The 20,821-nt window shown below is 49.3% G+C and overlaps 2 protein-coding genes across 3 annotated transcripts in view; one reads left to right on the top strand and one right to left on the bottom strand.

Moving 5' to 3' along the window:
* ik (IK cytokine) overlaps window positions 1-12,199 on the bottom strand; it is a 64,628-nt gene extending 52,429 nt beyond the window's left edge. The window contains exons 1-3 of one of the 2 annotated variants that reach the window (XM_067996004.1): window positions 12,037-12,199; window positions 3,993-4,059; window positions 494-586 (exon numbers count right to left, since the gene is read on the bottom strand). In XM_067996004.1, the coding sequence (XP_067852105.1) occupies window positions 494-586; window positions 3,993-4,059; window positions 12,037-12,052 (176 nt within the window). In that variant the 5' untranslated portion in view covers window positions 12,053-12,199. The remainder of the gene's footprint in view (window positions 1-493; window positions 587-3,992; window positions 4,060-12,036) is intronic. The other variant, XM_067996003.1, reaches the window with a different exon arrangement.
* A 484-nt stretch (window positions 12,200-12,683) lies between these two features.
* Window positions 12,684-18,619, top strand: ndufa2 (NADH:ubiquinone oxidoreductase subunit A2). The gene is made up of 3 exons (XM_067996002.1): window positions 12,684-12,819; window positions 16,738-16,844; window positions 18,373-18,619. Exons 1-3 carry the CDS (start codon window positions 12,707-12,709, stop codon window positions 18,459-18,461), a joined length of 309 nt encoding a protein of 102 aa, XP_067852103.1. The 5' UTR covers window positions 12,684-12,706; the 3' UTR covers window positions 18,462-18,619.
* Window positions 18,620-20,821: the final 2,202 nt, after the last annotated feature.

The raw sequence follows: 20,821 nt of genomic DNA, 5'->3' as shown, positions 1-20,821 counted from the left end.
AAGTTTCACAGGACTGCTGCCATCTAACTATTGCGTATGGATTGGAAAACAAACACTCAACACAAAAATTTATCGCGGAAGTACCAGTTTGCTTAATCCAGGGCAGTGTTGCTCACTAACTTTTATTTGAGGCCCACAGACCCGACCAACATCTCGCTCAATGGCCACGCTCAGGAAAGCTGCACGGCGTGGGAGAGATGGAGATTGATCTGCGGCTGCAAATCCACCACGTGGTGAGCTCCTGATTCCTAAACACTCGCCAAATGGAGGCCTGGCACTTCCTCACAAGAGGAGGGGGAAAGAAAAACCTACAGGAACAATAGTTGTATTGCAAAAAAAAGCTTAAACCCAAGCTTTATGTCGGTTTTACTGTGACAGCTAAAGGAGGGTGCGTAAAGCAAATTTTGGTGGAAGTTAATTGGAATTAAAAGCGACAGTTGTTCATTTGCAAAGTCAAATACAAATCCAAACTTCTTCAGACCCTCGAACTCACTCATGTTGGCGGGTTTTTGAAGGCGGAGCTGATGATGGTGTTGACCTTGGGGTCATCAACAACTTTCGGAAGTCCTCATTGGTCAGTTTGGACCTATGCAAAATAACATTACAATTTAAGTAACAGTGTGACAACGTGTGGGTGACATCCTGCAGATACGTCATTAACCACACACACGTTTATTTACATATAAAAAAAACAGACTACACGCTCAATAATTAAGAAATGGAGGGCAAAGCTCTTGATCCATAAATCCTCAAACTTCACCAAAGACAGCCTTTAAATACCTATGCCATAAAACTGCAGAAATTCACGGCACAGGGAGAGGCCATTCAGCCCATCGTGCCTGTGCCAGCTCTTTGTTAGAGCAAGCTAAAACTAATCCCACTCTCAAAACTAATGCCCTGCTCTTTCCCCATAGCCCTGTATTTTTTTCTGCTTCAAATATTTAGCCAATTTTCACTGAAAGGAAACAATGGTTTCTGCTTCAGCTACTCCCTACGGTAAAGGATACTCCCTGCTCCAATAAATCCTGCGTAAAGAAACTTCTCCTTACCTCTCTCCGGCTTAAAATTGCCACTGAAAGAATGATCACCCTTTGTCAATGAGTCTCCAACCAGAGGAAATAGCGTTTTACTATTCACACTGTCAAAACCTATTATTAAGTATGCTTAAACTCACGGCCCTTTAGAGGAAACACCACCTGTCCATGTATATTCTGGGAGGGGAGAACAGCCTCCCCATCTCACTGCTAGGTAGAGGGGGCATCAGAAAGATGAATGTTCTCCCCCTACACGTTCCAGGTGCTGCCCATTCGCACCCCAGCTGGGCAGTTCTGCGACATCAATAAGCAGATTACCAGATTCCTCTGGGCAGGAAGGTGATCCAAGAATACACCTGAAACTGCCCCGACTCCCTGATAAAGGCAGCAGACAGAGTCTCCCAAAACTGCCAGCGCTCCTACTGAGCATCCCACCTCGAGAGCATCGTTGCCTAAAACAAGGCTGCCCCCTCACCACCCCCCAAACCTCCGCCTGAAGATGGAGGGAAACGCCACTCTACCAGTTCCACTTCACACCCATCCCTCCCCCTCACAAATCCCCAGAAAAGAGCAACAAGCACCCAGAATCACACAGTAGTACCCTGACTCTGGCAATCTGGAGGGAAGCCCGCGCTGCACTGAAGGTGCCAGTGGGCCTGTTAGCTCTCTCCCTGCTTTGGCACAGCGGTAAACTTCCTGAGGGGGTCTCCCTGCCAGTGGCTTCAACATGTGGCATAAGAAGGGCATTGGGTCGGTTGGGCAAGCTGCTTCACCAGGGTCAAATCATGCACCTTCCAGCGGCTAGTTGATAAACTTCACATCACCCAACATGACCATTTCCACTGCCTCTAGAACCCTACTGCACTCTGTAAAATCCAACGTAACCCAATAGAGCTGGCCATCTACGTTAAAGACAAGTTATAGGGACACATTACAGCCCCCTATTTAATACATCTATGCACCAAATGGCCATGGAAAATCCATGTGGCTCTTGTGAGTAAGACCTGGGTCCTATTGCCACACTCACATCTCGTGATTTGGTGAAGAAGGTTTTTTAATTCTGCGATTCATGCGGACTTGGCTTTCCACACGTTTTGAGTTTCCCGGATGAACGACAAACATTATAAAAAGAGATTCTGCACATCATGAGACTTCCTCCAGCACTGCTGTGGGCCAGGAGGATTTGATCATCTTAGTCATGCCTATTCTATTCCCAACCAGCTCTTTTCTGATTTAATTGCACGGGAATCTGTCCCATGTACTTACTATCTCATGGGGAAAGAAGATGTTTTTTTTAAAATTCATTCTCGGGATGTGGGCATCACTGGCGTGGCCGGCATTTATTGCCCATCCTTAGTTGCCCCGAGAAGGTGGTGGTGGGCCTTCTTCTTGAACCGTTGCAGTTCATCGTAACTGAGTGGCTTGCCAGGCCACTTCAGAGGACAGTTCAGTGTCAACTGGGACTCGAGTCATATATAGGCCAGACCGGGTAAAACTGCAGGTTTATTTCTCAAAAGACATAAGTGAACCAGTTGGGTTTTTACAACAAGCCGACAGCTGCATGGTTACTTCAAAAGGTGAATTCAAATTCTGAAACTGCCCTGGTGGGGTTTAAACTCACGTTCTCTGGATTATTAATTCAGGTCTCTGAATTACTAGTCCAATAAAATGACCACTACACAACCCTACCCCCAAATTTCCTTCTAATCTCTATTCTTGCTTCAGGCTCGTTAATTTCAAATCTCTGTCCTCTAGTTCAGACTACAAATGAACAGATTAGCGCGCAGTAGTGTCGCACTGATCACACTGCAATTGCAAACGAACACAGGAACAGGAGGAGGCCATTCAGCCCCTCGAGCCTGTTTCGCCATTTAGTTAGATCATGGCTGATCTGTACCTCAACTCCATTTACCCGCCTTAACCCTTAATACCCTTACGCAACAAAAGTCTATCAGTTCTGAAATTCTCAATTTGACCCCCAGCTGACAGGTTTTTTTTTGGGGGGGGGGGGGGGGGAGAAAGAAAAGAGTTTTCCAGATTTCCACTACCCTTTGTGTGAAGAAGTGCTTCCTGACATCACCCCTGAATGGCCTAGCTCTAATTTTAAGATTATGCCCCCTTGTTCTGGATTCCCCCCACCAGAGGAAATAGTTTCTCTCTATCTACCCTATCAAATCCTTTAATCATCTTAAACACCTCAATTAGATCACCCCTTAATCATCTGTGCTCAAGGGAATACAAACCTTGTCCATGCAACCTGTCCTCAAAATTTAACCCTTTTAGCCCCGGTATCATTCTGGTGAATCAGCATTGCAACCCCTCCCTCCAAGGCCAATCTATCCTTCCTGAGGTGCGGTGCCCAGAACTGAACACAGTACTCTAAATGGGGGTATAACCAGAGCTTTATGTAACTGTAACATAACTTCCACCCCTTTGTATTCCAGCCCCCTCGAGATAAAGGCTAATATTCAATTACTCTTTTAAATTATTTTTTGTACCTGTCCACTAGCTTTTAGTGACTTCTGAACCTGGACCCCTAAATCTCTCTGCTCCAGCACAGTTCCTAGCTTCTCGCCATTTAAAAAGGTGAATCTGCTTCCACTGACAGGAGGGTCAGTAACCAGATGCCACAGCATTAGGGCAATTGGCAAAAGAATCAGAGGGGAGATGAGGAGAATTTTTTTTAAAAAAACACAGCGAATTGTTATCATCTGGAATGTACTGCTTGAAAAGATGGTGGAAGCAGGTTCAATAATAATTTTCAAAAGGGAATTGGGTATATAGTTGAAAATGAAAATACTGCAGGGCTATGGGGAAAGAGCAGGAGGAGTGGGTCTAATTGGATAGCTTTTTCAAAAGAGCCAGCACAGGCACAATGGGCCGAATGGCCGGCTTCTGTGCAGAATGATTCTACGAAAGCACTGAGACCCCCTTTCCCCGGGTGTGGGTAATACTCACTGATGCAGCGACCGAGCATCTTCCACCTCATGTGAATCTGGTGCCAGGGGATTCGAAAACGGTTCACCTAAGGAAAGAAATTTGATTAAGATGTTAAAAACAATGCTTCCTGGTTCTGCTTATAGGGAACCTAAATCTAAACATCAACGACAAGAGAAGTGGAAGCAATGACCAGGGTTGACGGTGTCCTGCCCAACCTGGACTTTCTACGTGGTGCACCACGGACAAGATTTCAAATGCCAACACGGTGAGGGAGCACCGGGATGCACCAATAGTTAAACAATGACCTTTCACCTTGAGAATCTGGCCTCAGATTCACCCCAAATAGGAAAATAAAATCCCTTCTTGCTGCGAAGAGACCTAGTGGATTAACGTCTTTCAGATGAGATGTTAGATCAAGGCCCCGTCTGCCCTCTCGGGTGGACGCAAAAGATCCCATGGCACTATTTTGAAGGACAGCAGGGGAGATCTTCCCATGTCCTGGCCAATGTTTTGCCCTCAACCAACATCACTAAAGAAAAAAACAGATCTGGTCATTACCACATTGTTGTTTGTGGGATCTTGCTGTGCGCAAATTGGCTGCCGCATTTCCTACATTACAACAGTGTCTACACTTCAAAAAAGTACTTAATTGGCTGTAAAGCGCTTTGGGACATCCTGAGGCTGTGAAAGGCGCTATATAAATGCAAGTACTTTCTTTTCTGAAGTAAACTTGCACAATCTCAATTCAGTTCTTAGTGGGCTTGAGTGTCCAGCAGTAACCGGCCCCTAATTTGAGACTAAATTGTCAATCTCAGAGAGGCCACACGATGGCTGTGGTGGGAAATTGATCCTTTGAGCTTGGGGCTGATGTGGAGTAGATCTAGTTTTGTTCCGTATTCAACGATGTCATAGCTGATCCGGAAATGCCTTACTGTGACCGACTGTTTGAAAAAGTGTCCCATTTGCAGCTTTACCATCCCTCAATTTGACAAGTTCCAAAATTCATAAAACAAATCATAAAAAATATAAATCAATTGAAAAGCAAATTATAAATAAATGTAACTGTCATTGTTCGTAAAGGTGTTGCACTATAAAGAGAGCATTATTCATCAACCACTGAACAGAGTTTAGACTGTTCATGTAGTGGTACAGATTTATTCAACACTCTTATTTGCATCATTTGTTCACATGTTGGGGTTTAGCATACTGTCCTATAATCTAGTCAGTTAGCGTTCCAAGAACCTGAGTGTGTAGCTTTGTCAGTTAAATTAGCTCTAAAGCTACACACATTGCGAGTGCTTTACATGGCATCAACCAAGCATACTGTCAATTTTAATTATGCTAAACAACATTGCTGGTGACTATGAAAACAAACGCAGGGTTTTCTTATTACACTTTTTTTTTCCAGATCTTCTCCACATCCCTTTCCCCCATATTCCTCACCGACCATCTTCCACCTAAAGGCAGTGACTCCCGAGGGGAGGATGGCACATGCAACCCCTGTATCTTGGCCAAGCGGTCAATCTTCTGGCATGAGCCCAGACAGCTAGCATCAGCTTCCTATTTAACCATCAGCACAACAATAACTTGCATTTATATAGCGCCTTTAACATAATAAAAATATCCCAAGGCGCTTCACAGAAGCGATTATCAAACAAAATTTGTCACCGAGCCACTTAAGGAGAAATTAGGACAGGAGTTGGTCAAAGGTATGTTTTAAGGAGCATCTTAAAAAGGAGAGAAAGGCGGAGAGGTTTAAAGCAGGAATTCCAGAGCTCGAGGCCTAGACAGCTGAAGGCACGGCCGCCAATGGTGGAAAGATGAAAATCGGGGATGCACAAGAGGCCAGAACTGGAGGAGCGCAGAGATCTCTGAGGGTTGTAGGGCTGGAGGAGGTTACAGAGATGGGGAGGGGCAAAAGCCATGAAGGGATTTGGAAAACAAGGATGAGAATTTGCACACGAGGATGAGGATTTTAAAATCAAGGCAGTCACAGTCGGCCGATCCTGTCCTCGCCTGATATACAGACATGCCCCTTTCCAATATGGGCCACTGGATAATGATCTGGAATAGGAACCCTCCCCTGCAAATGGGGAAATGCAACCTATTGTCCAACGTCCAAAACTGGACTGGAGTTGGACAGGGGCTGGAATCGCAGCTTTAGATTTTATGTTCACCAGAATGATACCGGGGCTAAAAGGGTTAAATTAAGAGGACAGGTTGCATAGACTAGGTTTATATTCCCAAGAATACAGAAGATTGAGGGGTGATCTAATTAAGGTGTTTAAGATGATTAAAGGAGTTGATAGAGGAAATAGTTTCTCTCTTATCCAGAACAAGGGGGCATAACCTTAAAATTAGAGCAAATCCATTCAGAGGCGATGTCAGGGAGCAATTCTTCACACAAAGGGTAGTGGAAATCTGGAACTCGCTCTCCCAAAAAGCTGTTGAGGCTGGGGGTCAATTGAAAAATTTCAAAACTGACATTGGTGGATGTTTGTTAGACAAAGGTATTAAGGGTTACGGAACCAAGGCGGGTAAATGGAGTTAAGATTCAGATCAGCCATGATCTAACTGAATGGCAAAAAAGGCTCAAGGGGCTGAATGGCCTCCTCCTGTTCCTAAGTTTCCTTCTCTGTTAATAAAAATTCATCAATTCATATTAAATATATCTCCAAACACCTCACGTGGAAACCAGGGCTGCTATCTTTTGGTCAGTCCAAAAACAGAATCAGAGTAGGGATCTAATCTCACAAAAGGGGTTTGAATGAATCCAAACCATCAGCTCATTGCACCTCAGCCTTCACTAGTACCAACTGTCTTCAGAGTACAGCATTCAGACATTTCTCAAACGAGTCCAATCTTCTGGCATCAATGACACTTCCTGGCAAGCCGTTCCAGCTGTTGATACCCATGGGTCAGTCGTGGATCAGTGCAAAATCCAGGGTACGGAGGGAATGCTGCACTGTCGGAGGTGCCATCTTTCGGAAGAAATGTTAAACCGAGGCCCCGTCTGCGCCACCAAGTGGACGTAAAAGATCGCGCAGCACTATTCGAAGAAGAGCAGGGAGCTCTCTCGGTGTCCTGATTAATCCCTCAAATCAACATTAGTAAAACCGATTATCTAGTCATATTTTCATTGATGTTTGTGGGATCTTGCTGCGCTTAAATTGGCTATATTCTAAGTGACTATTCTTCAAAAGTACTTCATTGGCTGTAAACGTTTAGCCCCAGGTCACGAAAGGCACTATACAAATGCAAGTTCTTTCTTTCCGATAATGTCACTATGCAGTACAAAATGGCCACTTCCAGACCGTCCACCTGAGAAGACAAAAGGGGCTGAACTTCTCATCCGAAAGACGGCAGAGAGTAGTGGTGAACAGATGTTTTTCTGACTGGAGAGTATGCAGTGGGGTCCCCCAGTGGTTGGTATTAGGACCATCGCTTTTCTTGTTATATATAAAAGTGACCTGGACTTGGGTATAGGGAGTACAATTTTGAAGTTTTCAGATGAGACAAAACTTGACAATGTAGTACATAATTTTTTTTAAAAATTCGTTCACGGGATGTGGGCGTCGCTGGCGAGGCCAGCATTTATTGCCCATCCCTAATTGCCCTCGAGAAGGTGGTGGTGAGCCGCCTTCTTGAACCGCTGCAGTCCGTGTGGTGACAGTTCTCCCACAGTGCTGTTAGGAAGGGAGTTCCAGGATTTTGACCCAGCGACAATGAAGGAACGGCGATATATTTCCAAGTCGGGATGGTGTGTGACTTGGAGGGGAACGTGCAGGTGGTGTTGTTCCCATGTGCCTGCTGCCCTTGTCCTTCTAGGTGGTAGAGGTCGCGGGTTTGGGAGGTGCTGTCGAAGAAGCCTTGGCGAGTTGCTGCAGTGCATCCTGTGGATAGTGCACACTGCAGCCACGGTGGTGAAGGGAGTGAATGTTCAGGGTGGTGGATGGGGTGCCAATCAAGCGGGCTGCTTTATCTTGGATGGTGTCGAGCTTCTTGAGTGTTGTTGGAGCTGCACTCATCCAGGCAAGTGGAGAGTATTCCATCACACTCCTGACTTGTGCCTTGTAGATGGTGGAAAGGCTTTGGGGAGTCAGGAGGTGAGTCACTCGCCGCAGAATACCCAGCCTCTGACCTGCTCTCGTAGCCACAGTATTTATATGGCTGGTCCAGTTAAGTTTCTGGTCAATGGTGACCCCCAGGATGTTGATGGTGGGGGATTCGGCGATGGTAATGCCGTTGAATGTCAGGGGGAGGTGGTTAGACTCTCTCTTGTTGGAGATGGTCATTGCCTGGCACTTATCTGGCGCGAATGTTACTTGCCACTTGTTAGCTCAAGCCTGGATGTTGTCCAGGTCTTGCTGCATGCGGGCTCGGACTGCTTCATTATTTGAGGGGTTGCGAATGGAACTGAACACTGTGCAGTCATCAGCGAACATCCCCATTTCTGACCTTATGATGGAGGGAAGGTCATTGATGAAGCAGCTGAAGATGGTTGGGCCTAGGACACTGCCCTGAGGAACTCCTGCAGCAATGTCCTGGGGCTGAGATGATTGGCCTCCAACAACCACTACCATCTTCCTTTGTGCTAGGTATGACTCCAGCCACTGGAGAGTTTTTCCCCTGATTCCCATTGACTTCAATTTTACTAGGGCTCCTTGGTGCCACACTCGGTCAAATGCTGCCTTGATGTCAAGGACAGTCACTCTCACCTCACCTCTGGAATTCAGCTCTTTTGTCCATGTTTGGACCAAGGCTGTAATGAGGTCTGGAGCCGAGTGGTCCTGGCGGAACCCAAACTGAGCATCGGTGAGCAGGTTATTGGTGAGTAAGTGCCGCTTGATAGCACTGTCGACGATACCTTCCATCACTTTGCTGATGATTGAGAGTAGACTGATGGGGCAGTAGTTGGCCGGATTGGATTTATCCTGCTTTTTGTGGACAGGACATACCTGGGCAATTTTCCACATTGTCGGGTAGATGCCAGTGTTGTAGCTGTACTGGAACAGCTTGGCTAGAGGCGCAGCTAGTTCTGGAGCACAAGTCTTCAGCACTACAGCTGGGATGTTGTCGGGGCCCATAGCCTTTGCTGTATCTTTGCTGTAATGAGCAGGATAGTAGCAGACTTCAGGAGGACAGACTGGTGAAATAGGCAGACACATGGCAGATACAATTAATGTGGATAAGTGTGAAGTGATGCACTTTGGGATGAACAATATGGAGAGACAGTATAATCTAACCGATACTATTTCGAGGAGGGTGCAAGAGCAGAGGGACCTGGGGGTGCATAATAACAAATCTTTGAAGGTGGCAGGTGGAATTGATAAGGTGGTTAAGAAAGCATATGGGATACTTGGCTTTGTAAATAGGGGCATTGAGTATAAAAACAAGTCAATAATGCTAAACCTTTACAAATCACTGGTTAGGCCTCAACTGGAGTATTGTGTACAATTCTGGGCACCACACTTTAGAAAGGATGTCAAGGCCTTGGAGAGGGTGCAGAGGAGGTTTATCAGGAGGATTTCAGGAATGAGGGACTTCACTAATGTGGAGAGATTGGAGAAGCTGAGATTGTTCTCCTTAGAGCAGAGAAGGTTAAAGGGAGACCTAAGAGAGGTGTTCAAAAACAATAGGGGTTTTGAGAGAGGAAACGGGGAGAAACCGTTTCCTCTGGCAAGTGTGTCGGTAACCAGAGGTCAAAGATTTAAAATAATTTGCAAAAGAGCTAGAGGAGAAATAAGGAGACATTTTTTCACACAGCGGGTTGTTAAGATCTGGAACACACTATCTGAAGCAGATTCCATAGGAACTTTCAGAAGGCAATTGGACATGTACTTGAAGAGGATTAATTTGCAGGGTTATGGGGAAAAAGATGTGGTGTGGGACTACATTAGACAGCTCTTTCAAAGGCACGAAGGGCCTCCTTCTGTGCTGTATGATTTTACAGCACCTTCGACAATGCAGCTCTGCCTCAGTGCTGCACCAGGAGTGTCAGCCTGGATTATGTGCTCAAGTCTACATACATACAAAGTAAGAGCAGGAGTAGGCCATTCGGCCCCTCGAGCCTACTCTGCCATTTGATAAGATCATGGCTGATCTGATTGTGACCTCAACCCTACTTTCCCGTCTACCTACTATAACCTTTGACTCCCTTGTTAATCAGGAATCTATCTAACTCTGCCTTAAAAATATTCAATGATCCTGCCTCCACCGCTCTCTGGGGAAGGGAGTTCCACAGACTCACGACCCTCTGAGAGAAAAAATTTCTCCTCATCTCCGTCTTAAATGGGAGACCCCTTATTTTTAAACTGTGGCCCCTAGTTTTTTTTTATTATTCGTTCATGGGATGTGGGCGTCACTGGCGAGGCCGGCATTTATTGCCCATCCCTAATTGCCCTTGAGAAGGTGGTGGTGAGCCGCCTTCTTGAACCGCTGCAGTCCGTGTGGTGACAGTTCTCCCACAGTGCTGTTCGGAAGGGAGTTCCAGGATTTTGACCCAGCGACGATGAAGGAACGGCGATATATTTCCTAGTCGGGATGGTGTGTGACTTGGAGGGGAACGTGCAGGTGGTGTTGTTCCCATGTGCCTGCTGCCCTTGTCCTTCTAGGTGGTAGAGGTCGCGGGTTTGGGAGGTGCTGTCGAAGAAGCCTTGGCGAGTTGCTGCAGTGCATCCTGTGGATGGTACACACTGCAGCCACAGTGCGCCGGTAGTGAAGGGAGTGAATGTTTAGGGTGGTGGATGGGGTGCCAATCAAGCGGGCTGCTTTATCTTGGATGGTGTCGAGCTTCTTGAGTGTTGTTGGAGCTGCATTCATCCAGGCAAGTGGAGAGTATTCCATCACACTCCTGACTTGTGCCTTGTAGATGGTGGAAAGGCTTTGGGGAGTCAGGAGGTGAGTCACTCGCCGCAGAATACCCAGCCTCTGACCTGCTCTCGTAGCCACAGTATTTATATGGCTGGTCCAGTTAAGTTTCTGGTCAATGGTGACCCCCAGGATGTTGATGGTGGGGGATTCGGCGATGGTAATGCCGTTGAGTGTCAAGGGGAGGTGGTTAGACTCTTTCTTGTTGGAGATGGTCATTGCCTGGCACTTGTCTGGCACGAATGTTACTTGCCACTTATGAGCCCAAGCCTGGATGTTGTCCAGGTCTTGCTGCATGCGGGCTTGGACTGCTTCATTATCTGAGGGATTGCGAATGGAACTGTACACTGTGCAATCATCAGTGAACATCCCCATTTCTGACCTTATGATGGAGGGAAGGTCATTGATGAAGCAGATGAAGATGGTTGGGCCTAGGACACTGCCCTGAGGAACTCCTGCAGCAATGCCCTGGGGCTGTGTCTAGTCTCTCCCACAAGGGGATACATCCTCTCAGTATCTACCCCTTCAAGTCCCCTCAGGATCTTATATATTTCAATAAGATCACCTCTCATTCTTCTAAACTCCAGTGTATAAGGCCCAACTTGTCCAACCTTTCCTCATAATATAACCCCCTCATCCCAGGAATCAGTCGAGTCTCGACTCAAAGGCGAGAGTCATAGAAGTTTACAACATGGAAACAGGCCCTTCGGCCCAACATGTCCATGTCGCCCAGTTTATACCACTAAGCTAGTCCCAATTGCCTGCACTTGGCCCATATCCCTCTATACCCATCTTACCCATGTAACTGTCCAAATGCTTTTTAAAAGACAAAATTGTACCCGCCTCTACTACTGCCTCTGGCAGCTCGTTCCAGACACTCACCACCCTTTGAGTGAAAAAATTGCCCCTCTGGACCCTTTTGTATCTCTCCCCTCTCACCTTAAATCTATGCCCCCTCGTTATAGACTCCCCCACCTTTGAGAGTGCTACCGACTGGGCCACGGCTAAGTAGGTTGGAGGGGTGGAAGAGTTAGGGTTAGGGTGAATGAGCGGGGACCGGCCGATATACCCCTGTTATGACGGGGGCTGGGAGAACAAAATGGGGCCCAGACTTCAAACTCCAACCTCCAGGCCTCGGGCCCACATAAACACCGAGCGGCGATCGGGATACAGCGGGGCGCCGACCACTTACTGTCTCTCTCCGGCATCTTGGACACGTTTCCAATCCGCTCACCGACAAGAAGGAGACGATTTATTATCCAAGAATCACGTTTCAAAACAACACAGACTCTCTCGGCGACTCCTCCCAACTCACTAGCTATCCCACAAACCACTGCCACCCGAGCGCCTCTATCGACCGATCCCGCCTCTTCAATGATGGGATTGGTGGAGCGCCGTTCAAAATCTCAATGACAATTGGTCAGCCTACATGTCAATCACTGAGTAGGGTGGTCCCCGCCTTCCAACGGCTCCTATTGGTGGATAGCGAGACCCTCGGTCTCCATGACAATTGGTCAGTCTACATGTCAATCACTGAGCAGGGTGGTCCCCGCCTTCCAACGGCTCCTATTGGTGAATCGCGAGACCTCGATCCCCCTGACAATTCGTCAATCTACATGTCAATCACTGAGCGGGGTGGTCCCCGCCTTCCAACGGCTCCTATTGGCGGATAGCGAGACCTCGGTCTCCATGACAATTGGTCAGATGCAACGGTCAATCGACAATGGTTTCCCCGCCTCTGCATTTCGATTGGGTGGCCGGCGGCTGAGCTGGTCGCTGGGTGGCCAGCGTCCGCTGTCAATCAATTGTGCGGCTGGGTTTGGATTGGTGGGCGGTGGAGTGAGGTCACAAGTGGAGCGAAGATGGCGGCGGCGGCGGCGGCTGTGGTGAGAGGCATCGGGTCAAAGCTGAGCCACAACCTGCGGGAGGTGCGGATCCACCTGTGCCAGAGCTCGGCGGCCAGCAAGGGGGCCAGGTTAGTAGTGGGATAGGGGGCGGAAAGCGGGATCTCGGCGGCGGCGGAGGCGGAGCAACCCGAAGGAAAGGGCACTGGAGGGTAAGGAGTTGGAGTGAAGGGGCTGAGTGGCTCCGAGCATCACACAGGCCCGGGGGGGGCAGGCAGGCGGACAGGTCATAGGTTAAGCACACCTCTGTGTGAAGGGGGTAATGGGGCGAAGGGGGCAGGAGGGCTGTGGGGCGAAGGGGGCAGGAGGGCTGTGGGGCGAAGGGGGCGGGAGGGCTGTGGGGCGAAGGGGGCGGGAGGGCTGTGGGGCGAAGGGGGCGGGAGGGCTGTGGGGCGAAGGGGGCGGGAGGGCTGTGGGGCGAAGGGGGCGGGAGGGCTGTGGGGCGAAGGGGGCGGGAGGGCTGTGGGGCGAAGGGGGCGGGAGGGCTGTGGGGCGAAGGGGGCGGGAGGGCTGTGGGGCGAAGGGGGCGGGAGGGCTGTGGGGCGAAGGGGGCGGGAGGGCTGTGGGGCGAAGGGGGCGGGAGGGCTGTGGGGCGAAGGGGGCGGGAGGGCTGTGGGGCGAAGGGGGCGGGAGGGCTGTGGGGCGAAGGGGGCGGGAGGGCTGTGGGGCGAAGGGGGCGGGAGGGCTGTGGGGCGAAGGGGGCGGGAGGGCTGTGGGGCGAAGGGGGCGGGAGGGCTGTGGGGCGAAGGGGGCGGGAGGGCTGTGGGGCGAAGGGGGCGGGAGGGCTGTGGGGCGAAGGGGGCGGGGGGGGCTGTGGGGCGAAGGGGGCGGGGGGGCTGTGGGGCGAAGGGGGCGGGGGGGCTGTGGGGCGAAGGGGGCGGGGGGGCTGTGGGGCGAAGGGGGCGGGGGGGCTGTGGGGCGAAGGGGGGCGGGGGGGCTGTGGGGCGAAGGGGGCGGGGGGGCGATGGGGGCGAAGGGGGCTGTGGGGCGAAGGGGGCGGGGGGGCTGTGGGGCGAAGGGGGCGGGGGGCTGTGGGGCGAAGGGGGCGGGGGGGCTGTGGGGCGAAGGGGGCGGGGGGGCTGTGGGGCGAAGGGGGCGGGGGGGCTGTGGGGCGAAGGGGGCGGGGGGGCTGTGGGGCGAAGGGGGCGGGGGGGGCGAAGGGGGCGGGGGGGGCGAAGGGGGGCTGTGGGGCGAAGGGGGGCGGGTGGGGCGAAGGGGGGCGGGGGGGCGAAGGGGGGCGGTGGGGGCAGGAGGGCGGTGGGGGCAGGAGGGCGGTGGGGGGCCGGAGGTTTGGGGCGGTGGGGGGCCGGAGGGTGAAGGGGGAGGTTGGAGTGAAGGAGTTGAGGTGTTGATGAAGGGGTGGGGGAGGTGCTGGTGTTGGGGTTGGAGTGAAGAGCTGGGATGGAGGAGGAGGTTGGGGTGTGGGAGGTCATTTCAGCCATTCCAGGATTATCTGTTTCCTCAGCACCCGTGTGAATGGGGGCTGTAAACACCAACAGCCCATGTGAAAAGCAGATGTTGGCAATCATGGTGCTGTATTGCTGGAAGTGTTGAGTTGTGTAAAAGATCCCACAGCACTACTTCAAAGAGCAGGGAGTTCTCCTGATGTCCTGGCCAACATTAATCCCTCAAACATCGCCGAAAACAGATTAACTGGTCATTTACCTTGTACTCTGTCTGTGGGATATTGCTGTGTGCAAATTGGCTGCTGCAGTTGCCTACATAACAGTTGTTATGATCTGGAATGCACTGCCTGAAAGGGTGGTGGCAGCAGATTTAATAATAACTTTCAAAAGGGAATTGGATAAATACTTGCAAGGGAAAAATTTGCAGGGCCATTGGGAAAGAGCAGGGGTGTTGAACTAATTGGACAGCTCTTACAAAGAGCCGGCACAGGCACGATGGGCCGAATGGCCTCCGTTTGTGCTGTAAGATTCTATTAAAGTGACTGCACCTCAAAAGTAACTGGTTCGTTTTGATGCATTTTGGGACCGCCAACAAGTGTGAGGAGCTCATGGACTTCTTTATCACTAAGATTGAGACCATCCATCCAGCTGCCTCTGCTGCTCCCCCCCCCCCCCCCCCTTCCCTACCCACCGAGCCAAACTCTCCCTACGGTTCCCCCCTGCCCTACCCCTGAACTTGCATCTTTCTCTAGTTTCTCTCCTCATGCCATCTCCGAGCTCATCTTGACCATAAGACCCACCTCCTGCTCCCTCAATCCAATTCCCACCAAACTGCTGGCCCCCATGCTAGCTGATATTGTTAACGGTTCCCTCTCCTCAGGACTGTCCCCCTCCCCTTAACATCTGCCGTCATCACATCCCTCCTCAAAAAAGCACACTTGACCCCTCTGTCCTTGCAATCTACCACCCCGTCTCCAACCTCCCTTTCCTATCAAGTCCTTGAACGCGTTGTTGCCTTCCAAATCCGTGCCCATCTTTCCCACAACTCCATGTTTGAATCCCTCCAATCAGGTTTCTGCCCTTGCCACGGGCCTTTTCAGAGACACAAATGACGTCCTATGTGACTGTGACCGTGGTGAACTATCCCTCCTCCTCCTCCTCGATCTGTCTGCAACCTTTGACACGGTTGACCGCACCATCCTCCTCCAAGGTCCAGTTGGGTGGGACTGCGCTCACCTAGTTCCCCCAAAAGATCAATCCTTGGCCCCCTCCTATTTCTCATCTACATGCTGCCCCTCGGCGACATCATCTAAAAACACAATTCAACATGTACGCTGACGGCATCCAGCTCCACCTCACAACCACCTCCCTCGACCCCTCCACTGTCTCTCATTTGTCACACTGATTGTCCAACATCCAGTACTGGATAAGCAGCAGTTTTCTCCAACTAAATATTGGGAAGACCAAAGCCATTGTCTTCACTCCCTGCCACAAACTCCATTCCCTGGCCACCGACTCCATCCCTCTCCCTGGCCACTGGCTTGAGGTTGAACCAGACTGTTTACAACCCTGGTGTCCTATTTGACCCTGAGATGAACTTCCAATCCTATATCCGCTGCATCACCAAGACCACCGACTTCCGCCTCCATAACATCGCCTGTCTCTGCCCGTGCCTCAGCTTATCTGCTGCTGAAACCCTCATCTATGCCTTTGTTACCTCCCAGACTCGACTATTCCAATGCTGTTCTGGCCGGCCTCCCATCTTCCACCCTCCATAAACTTGAGCTGATCCAAAACTCTGCTGCCTGTATCCTAACTCGCACCAAGTCCCGTTCACCCATCACCCCCTGTGCTCGCTGACCTACATTGATTCCCGGTCCAGGAACACCTTGATTTAAAAAAAAATTCTCATCCTTGTTTCAAATCCCTCCATGGCCTCGCCCCCTCCCTATCACTAAACTCCTCCAGCCCTACAACCCACCGAGATCCCTGCACTCCTCTAATTCTGGCCTCTTGCGCATCCCCGATTTTAATCGCTCCACCTCTCTCTGTCCTCCTTTTAAGATGCTCCTTAAAATCTACCTCTTTGACCAAGCTTTTGGTCACTTGTCCTAATAGCTCCTTATGTGGCTTGGTGTCAGATTTGTTTGATAACTCTTCCCGTGAAGCGCCTTGAGACATTTTACTACATTACAGGTGTTATATAAATGTAAGTTGTTGCTGTTGTTGTTTGTGACACACCAAGGCGGTTGATTCTTAAATGGCCTCTGAAGTGGCCTGGCAAGCCATTCCATCGTATCAAACTGCTTTCAAGAAGGCCCACCCCCACCTTCTCGGGGCAACCGGGGATGGGCAGTGAATGCCAATCTTGCCAGTGACGCCCACCATCCTGAGTGAATCACTTTTTAAAAAGAGGTGAGGTAAATTGCAGGCTTTCAGATGTGCGTTTCAGAAGGTAGAAGCAGTTTGTGCTGATGTTACCTGGTCTGCTGCAAGCCTCCCCACAGCCTGCCCATCCATCAACATCGATTCACTTTGCAACATGAAACTGTGGAGTTATTGTCGGTGTTTTGGTTCAATCAGGGATTTCATCGAGCAGCACTATGTGACGCTGAAGAAGGCGAATCCTGAATTTCCCATCCTAATCCGAGAATGTGCTGGTGTACAGTCTAAAGTGTGGGCTCGATACGGTAAGGAACCAGGACATGGTATGAATAGTACATTAAAATGGGGGGGGGGGGGGGGGGGAAACCAGAGTGGCAACTGCAGTTTCAGCCCAGACTGATGGGACGGATAGGAAAAATTTGCAGCCTAAGGGGAACGGCGGGGGGAAGGAAAGCAGAATGGGACTAATTGAATAGCTCTTTCAAAGAGCTGGCATAGGCTCGTTGGGCTGAATGACCTTCTGTGCCGTAAGATTCTATGAAGTCTCCTCTGCTGGCTGTATGGTCCAATTTGAAATGAGTTTGGGTAGTCTGAACCCAGCTCCAGGGGGCCAGAGACCCAGAGTTGCCCCATATTTGCCGCATCAATCTCTGAGAGACCACAGGATGGCAGGTGTGGGAGGAGGCTTTGAGGATGGGGCTGAGAAATTGTTGGAGGCAGAGTAGCAGGTTCTTTATTTATTTAACCCGAATCTAATCATTTTGTCCCTAACCGTAGCTAATATGTACAACACTCAGTTCCTGAAAGTGTTCCATTCCCCAGCAGTAATGCCTCACACCTTGATGTGGCAAATTATTCAGTTTAAAAACAAAAGTGTTGCCCAGAGCAGCTTGGGGAGATGTCTTGTCCCACACGGTTTCAACATAACAGTAAAGATATAAATAATCTTTAGTCAGATGATGGGGTGGGGAGGGTGCAGGTTCCCTACTCTCTAACAGTCTAACCTTCTTGGGTACAACCCAAATACAAGAAAACGTGTGGAGGGAGGAGGCTCGTGGGCCAGGATAGACCAGTTGGGCCGAATGGCCTTTTTTTGTGCTGTAGACTCGATGTAATACAATAGAAGGTTCCAGGCAGAACTGTTAAGTGTGGGAGCGAAAAAATAAACAAGCTGGAAAATACAAATTATATTTGCTTTACTATGGAGGCTGTTTAGAAGTATAACAGTTACTGAGGGAGCGCTGCACTGACAGAGGTGCCGTCTTTCAGATGAGACATTAAACTGAGGCCCCATCTGCCCCCTCAGGCGGATGTAAAACATCCGATGGTGGTATTCGAAGAGTAGCAAGGGGGAGTTCTCCCCGGTGCTGTGGCCAATATTTATCCCTCGACCAACACCACTAAAACAGATTATATCTGGTTATTGCTGCTCGTGGGACCTTGCTGTGCACTAATTGGCTGCCGCGTTTCCTACATTACAACAGCGACTACACTTCAAGAAGTACTTAATTGGCTGTAAAGCGTTTTGGGATGTCCTGAGATCATGAAAGGCGCTGTATAAAAGCAAGCCCTTTCTTCTTATACCCTCCCCCCCCCCCCCCCCCCCTCCCTTCCTTCCTGCTCCACATTAGACACAGAGGAAAATACTTCCCCTCCAGGCACAAACCGAGGCAAAATCCGTAGTGTTATTGCTAGTTTCCCCAAGCACGACATTTTACTGAAACGATGCTCGACGCTTCACTGAACGCTGAATTCTGCAGTAAATGAAACAAATATTAGTGATTTGCTTATAATGCCTGTGTTTTTTTCCCCTTTATTTCCCTCCTGTTTCAGAGTTTGGAAGAGAGAGAAATGTGCCGTTGGATAATTTAAACTCTGAGCAGGTGGCAAAGGCTGTAGAATCTCTGATTAACAAGCCGTGAAATATAAAGAGCAATCGGACTGTGAAGGAAAATCTTTAATAAAAAATACTGGTGCGGGAACGTTTCTGTTCTACTGCCTCAGCCTGATTCCCCAGTGGAAACGGAGCTAGATCTTTATTGGAAGAAATGCAACTCTAAAATAAATCTAATTTAAAATGGATGAGAGTCCTGTGTTCTGTTGTCAGTTTCTGTGGTCGTATTCCAAATGTCACTAACGTTATGTTAATGAGCAGACTGAAGCTGGATAAAATATTAAACCTGTCCCCACTGGCCTGACAGCACATCTCACGACTGCAGCCTCGTTGCTAAGATTATCCCATGATTGGTGCCAGAATTTAAGGGCAATTTGTGGTGTGAGCTGCGTTGGGATTTCTCGGCCTCATTCCGCTTAGTTCCGTTAATGGTTTTGAGAGATCTTCGTTCCAGCTGCCCGCAGTGGATTGAAACTGTGGTTCCCAGATGTGAGAGCAGTTAAACTAAACACTCTTGGAAAGAGTGAAGAAAACTCAGACCTAACCCAATAATTACCCTCTCGCCCTGCACGTTTCTCATTTTGAAACCTGCCATCTATGTTCTGCACTGTCTTTTTACCACCACCATGTTCACCTAATGTCCTTAGTTGAAACTCCGTCTATGACTGAATTACCTAGTTTCAGAAGTTAGTAATGCAGGTCACTAATCTTGCTTGGCGGGAGCTCAGGAATATCACACCTCCCTACATTGCCCATCACTAAAGTAGTGATGGGTCGAATGGTGTCCTGTGCTATAAACTTCCATGGTTATAATCACAATCTCTTACATGCCATCGCTTCAAAACTCTATTTTTTCTCCAGCCTACCCCTTACTGGTCGCCACCCTACACAAACTCGTTCAGAATTCTGCTCGTGTCCTAGACTGCACAGGTAGTAACCTTACTGAACTCGTTAGTTTCCTGCCCTCAGCATATCAACTTCAAAATCCTTTATCCTCAAATCCCTTCAGGACCTTACCCCACCCTCCCTCTGAAATCTGGTCCCTCGCCCTCTGTCCCAGTATGCACCTTCTGCTCTGCTATTGCTAGCAGTCTTCAGCCATTAAGCCTCTGCACTGTGGAACTCTCTCTACCTTTCTGCCTTGATACCTCTGGCGGCATCTTCATAACGTACCTCTACGTACTGTTGCACTTCCTCTAACTTGTGTCAGTTGTAGCTCAGTGGTAGCACTCACCAACTGAGAGAAGGTTGTGGGTTCGAGTCCCACTCCAGAGCCTTGAGCACGTAATCTAAGCTTACACTCCAGTGCAGTACTGAGGGAGTGCTGCACTGACGGAGGTGCCGTTTTTCAGATGTGATGTTAAATTGAGGCCCTGTCTGTCCCCTCGGGTGGATGTAAAAGATCCCATGGCATTACTTTGAAGACGAGCAGGGGAGTCCTGGCCGATATTTATCCCTCAACCAACATGTAAAGCAGATTATCTGGTCATTATCACATTGCTGTTTTTGGGACCTGTGCACTAATTACCTGCCCCATTTCCCTACGTTACAACAGTGACTACATTTCAAAAGTACTTCATTGGCTGTAAAGTGCTTTGGGATGTCCGGAGGGGCTCAATATAAATGCAAGTTCTTTCTCCCTCTCCTTTCTGTTCTGTTCTTTCTGCATTGAGGTGCCTTGGGACATTTTGTTCTGTGAAATGCACTTATTATAAATGCAACTTCTTGTCAATTCAGAGCAATGGCTATTGTTTTGACAACAGGAGGCCTACGTTCAATATTCAGGAGACCAACATTGGCCTTATAAGGGGGAAGAAAGTGATGGTTTCAAGAAGGTTCCCACTTCTGAGCATCTTGGTGCCTTTAATAAAAAATAATTGCAAACATTTATCTTATTTAAAAAAAAATCTAGGCAGGTCCCTAAATGCCACTCTTTAATTTGATGATTATTACAGGGGAGTCTGAAATTTTATTGCAATGTGCTAATATCACACTGACAATCAGCAGTCTCTGCCACTGCTTCTTAGCGCTTGCAAGTTGTTTGCCAGTGTCAATTTGTGGGTCAGACAGGAAATCTTTGCACTCAGTCCTCTGTACGCCTGTGCAGCACCTTGGGGCATTTTTCTGCATTAGTAGAGCTATCCCTCATCCGCGACTTTGTTAAAACTAGACTCGACTATTCCAGTGCTCTCCTGGGCGGCCTCCAACCTCACACCCTCCGTAAACTCATATCCTAACTCGCACCAAGTCCCGTTCACCCATCACCCCCCTGTGCTCGCTGACCAACATTGGCTCCCGATCCGGCAACACCTCGATTTTAAAATTCTCATCCTTGTTTTCAAATCCATCCATGGCCTTAGTCCCTCCCTATCTCTGTAACCTCCTACA

This window comes from Heptranchias perlo, chromosome 14, assembly GCF_035084215.1.
Source record: "Heptranchias perlo isolate sHepPer1 chromosome 14, sHepPer1.hap1, whole genome shotgun sequence".
Taxonomy (NCBI): Eukaryota; Metazoa; Chordata; class Chondrichthyes; order Hexanchiformes; family Hexanchidae; genus Heptranchias; species Heptranchias perlo.
This window is presented reverse-complemented; position numbering and strand designations above follow the sequence as displayed.

Excerpts from the sequence above, each read along its gene's own strand:
- ndufa2 (XM_067996002.1), top strand. The coding sequence starts at position 12,707 with ATGGCGGCGGCGGCGGCGGCTGTGGTGAGAGGCATCGGGTCAAAGCTG. Across the intron at positions 12,820-16,737 it reads GCGGCCAGCAAGGGGGCCAG|GGATTTCATCGAGCAGCACT; the intron begins GTTAGTAGTGGG and ends TGGTTCAATCAG. Across the intron at positions 16,845-18,372 it reads TAAAGTGTGGGCTCGATACG|AGTTTGGAAGAGAGAGAAAT; the intron begins GTAAGGAACCAG and ends CTCCTGTTTCAG.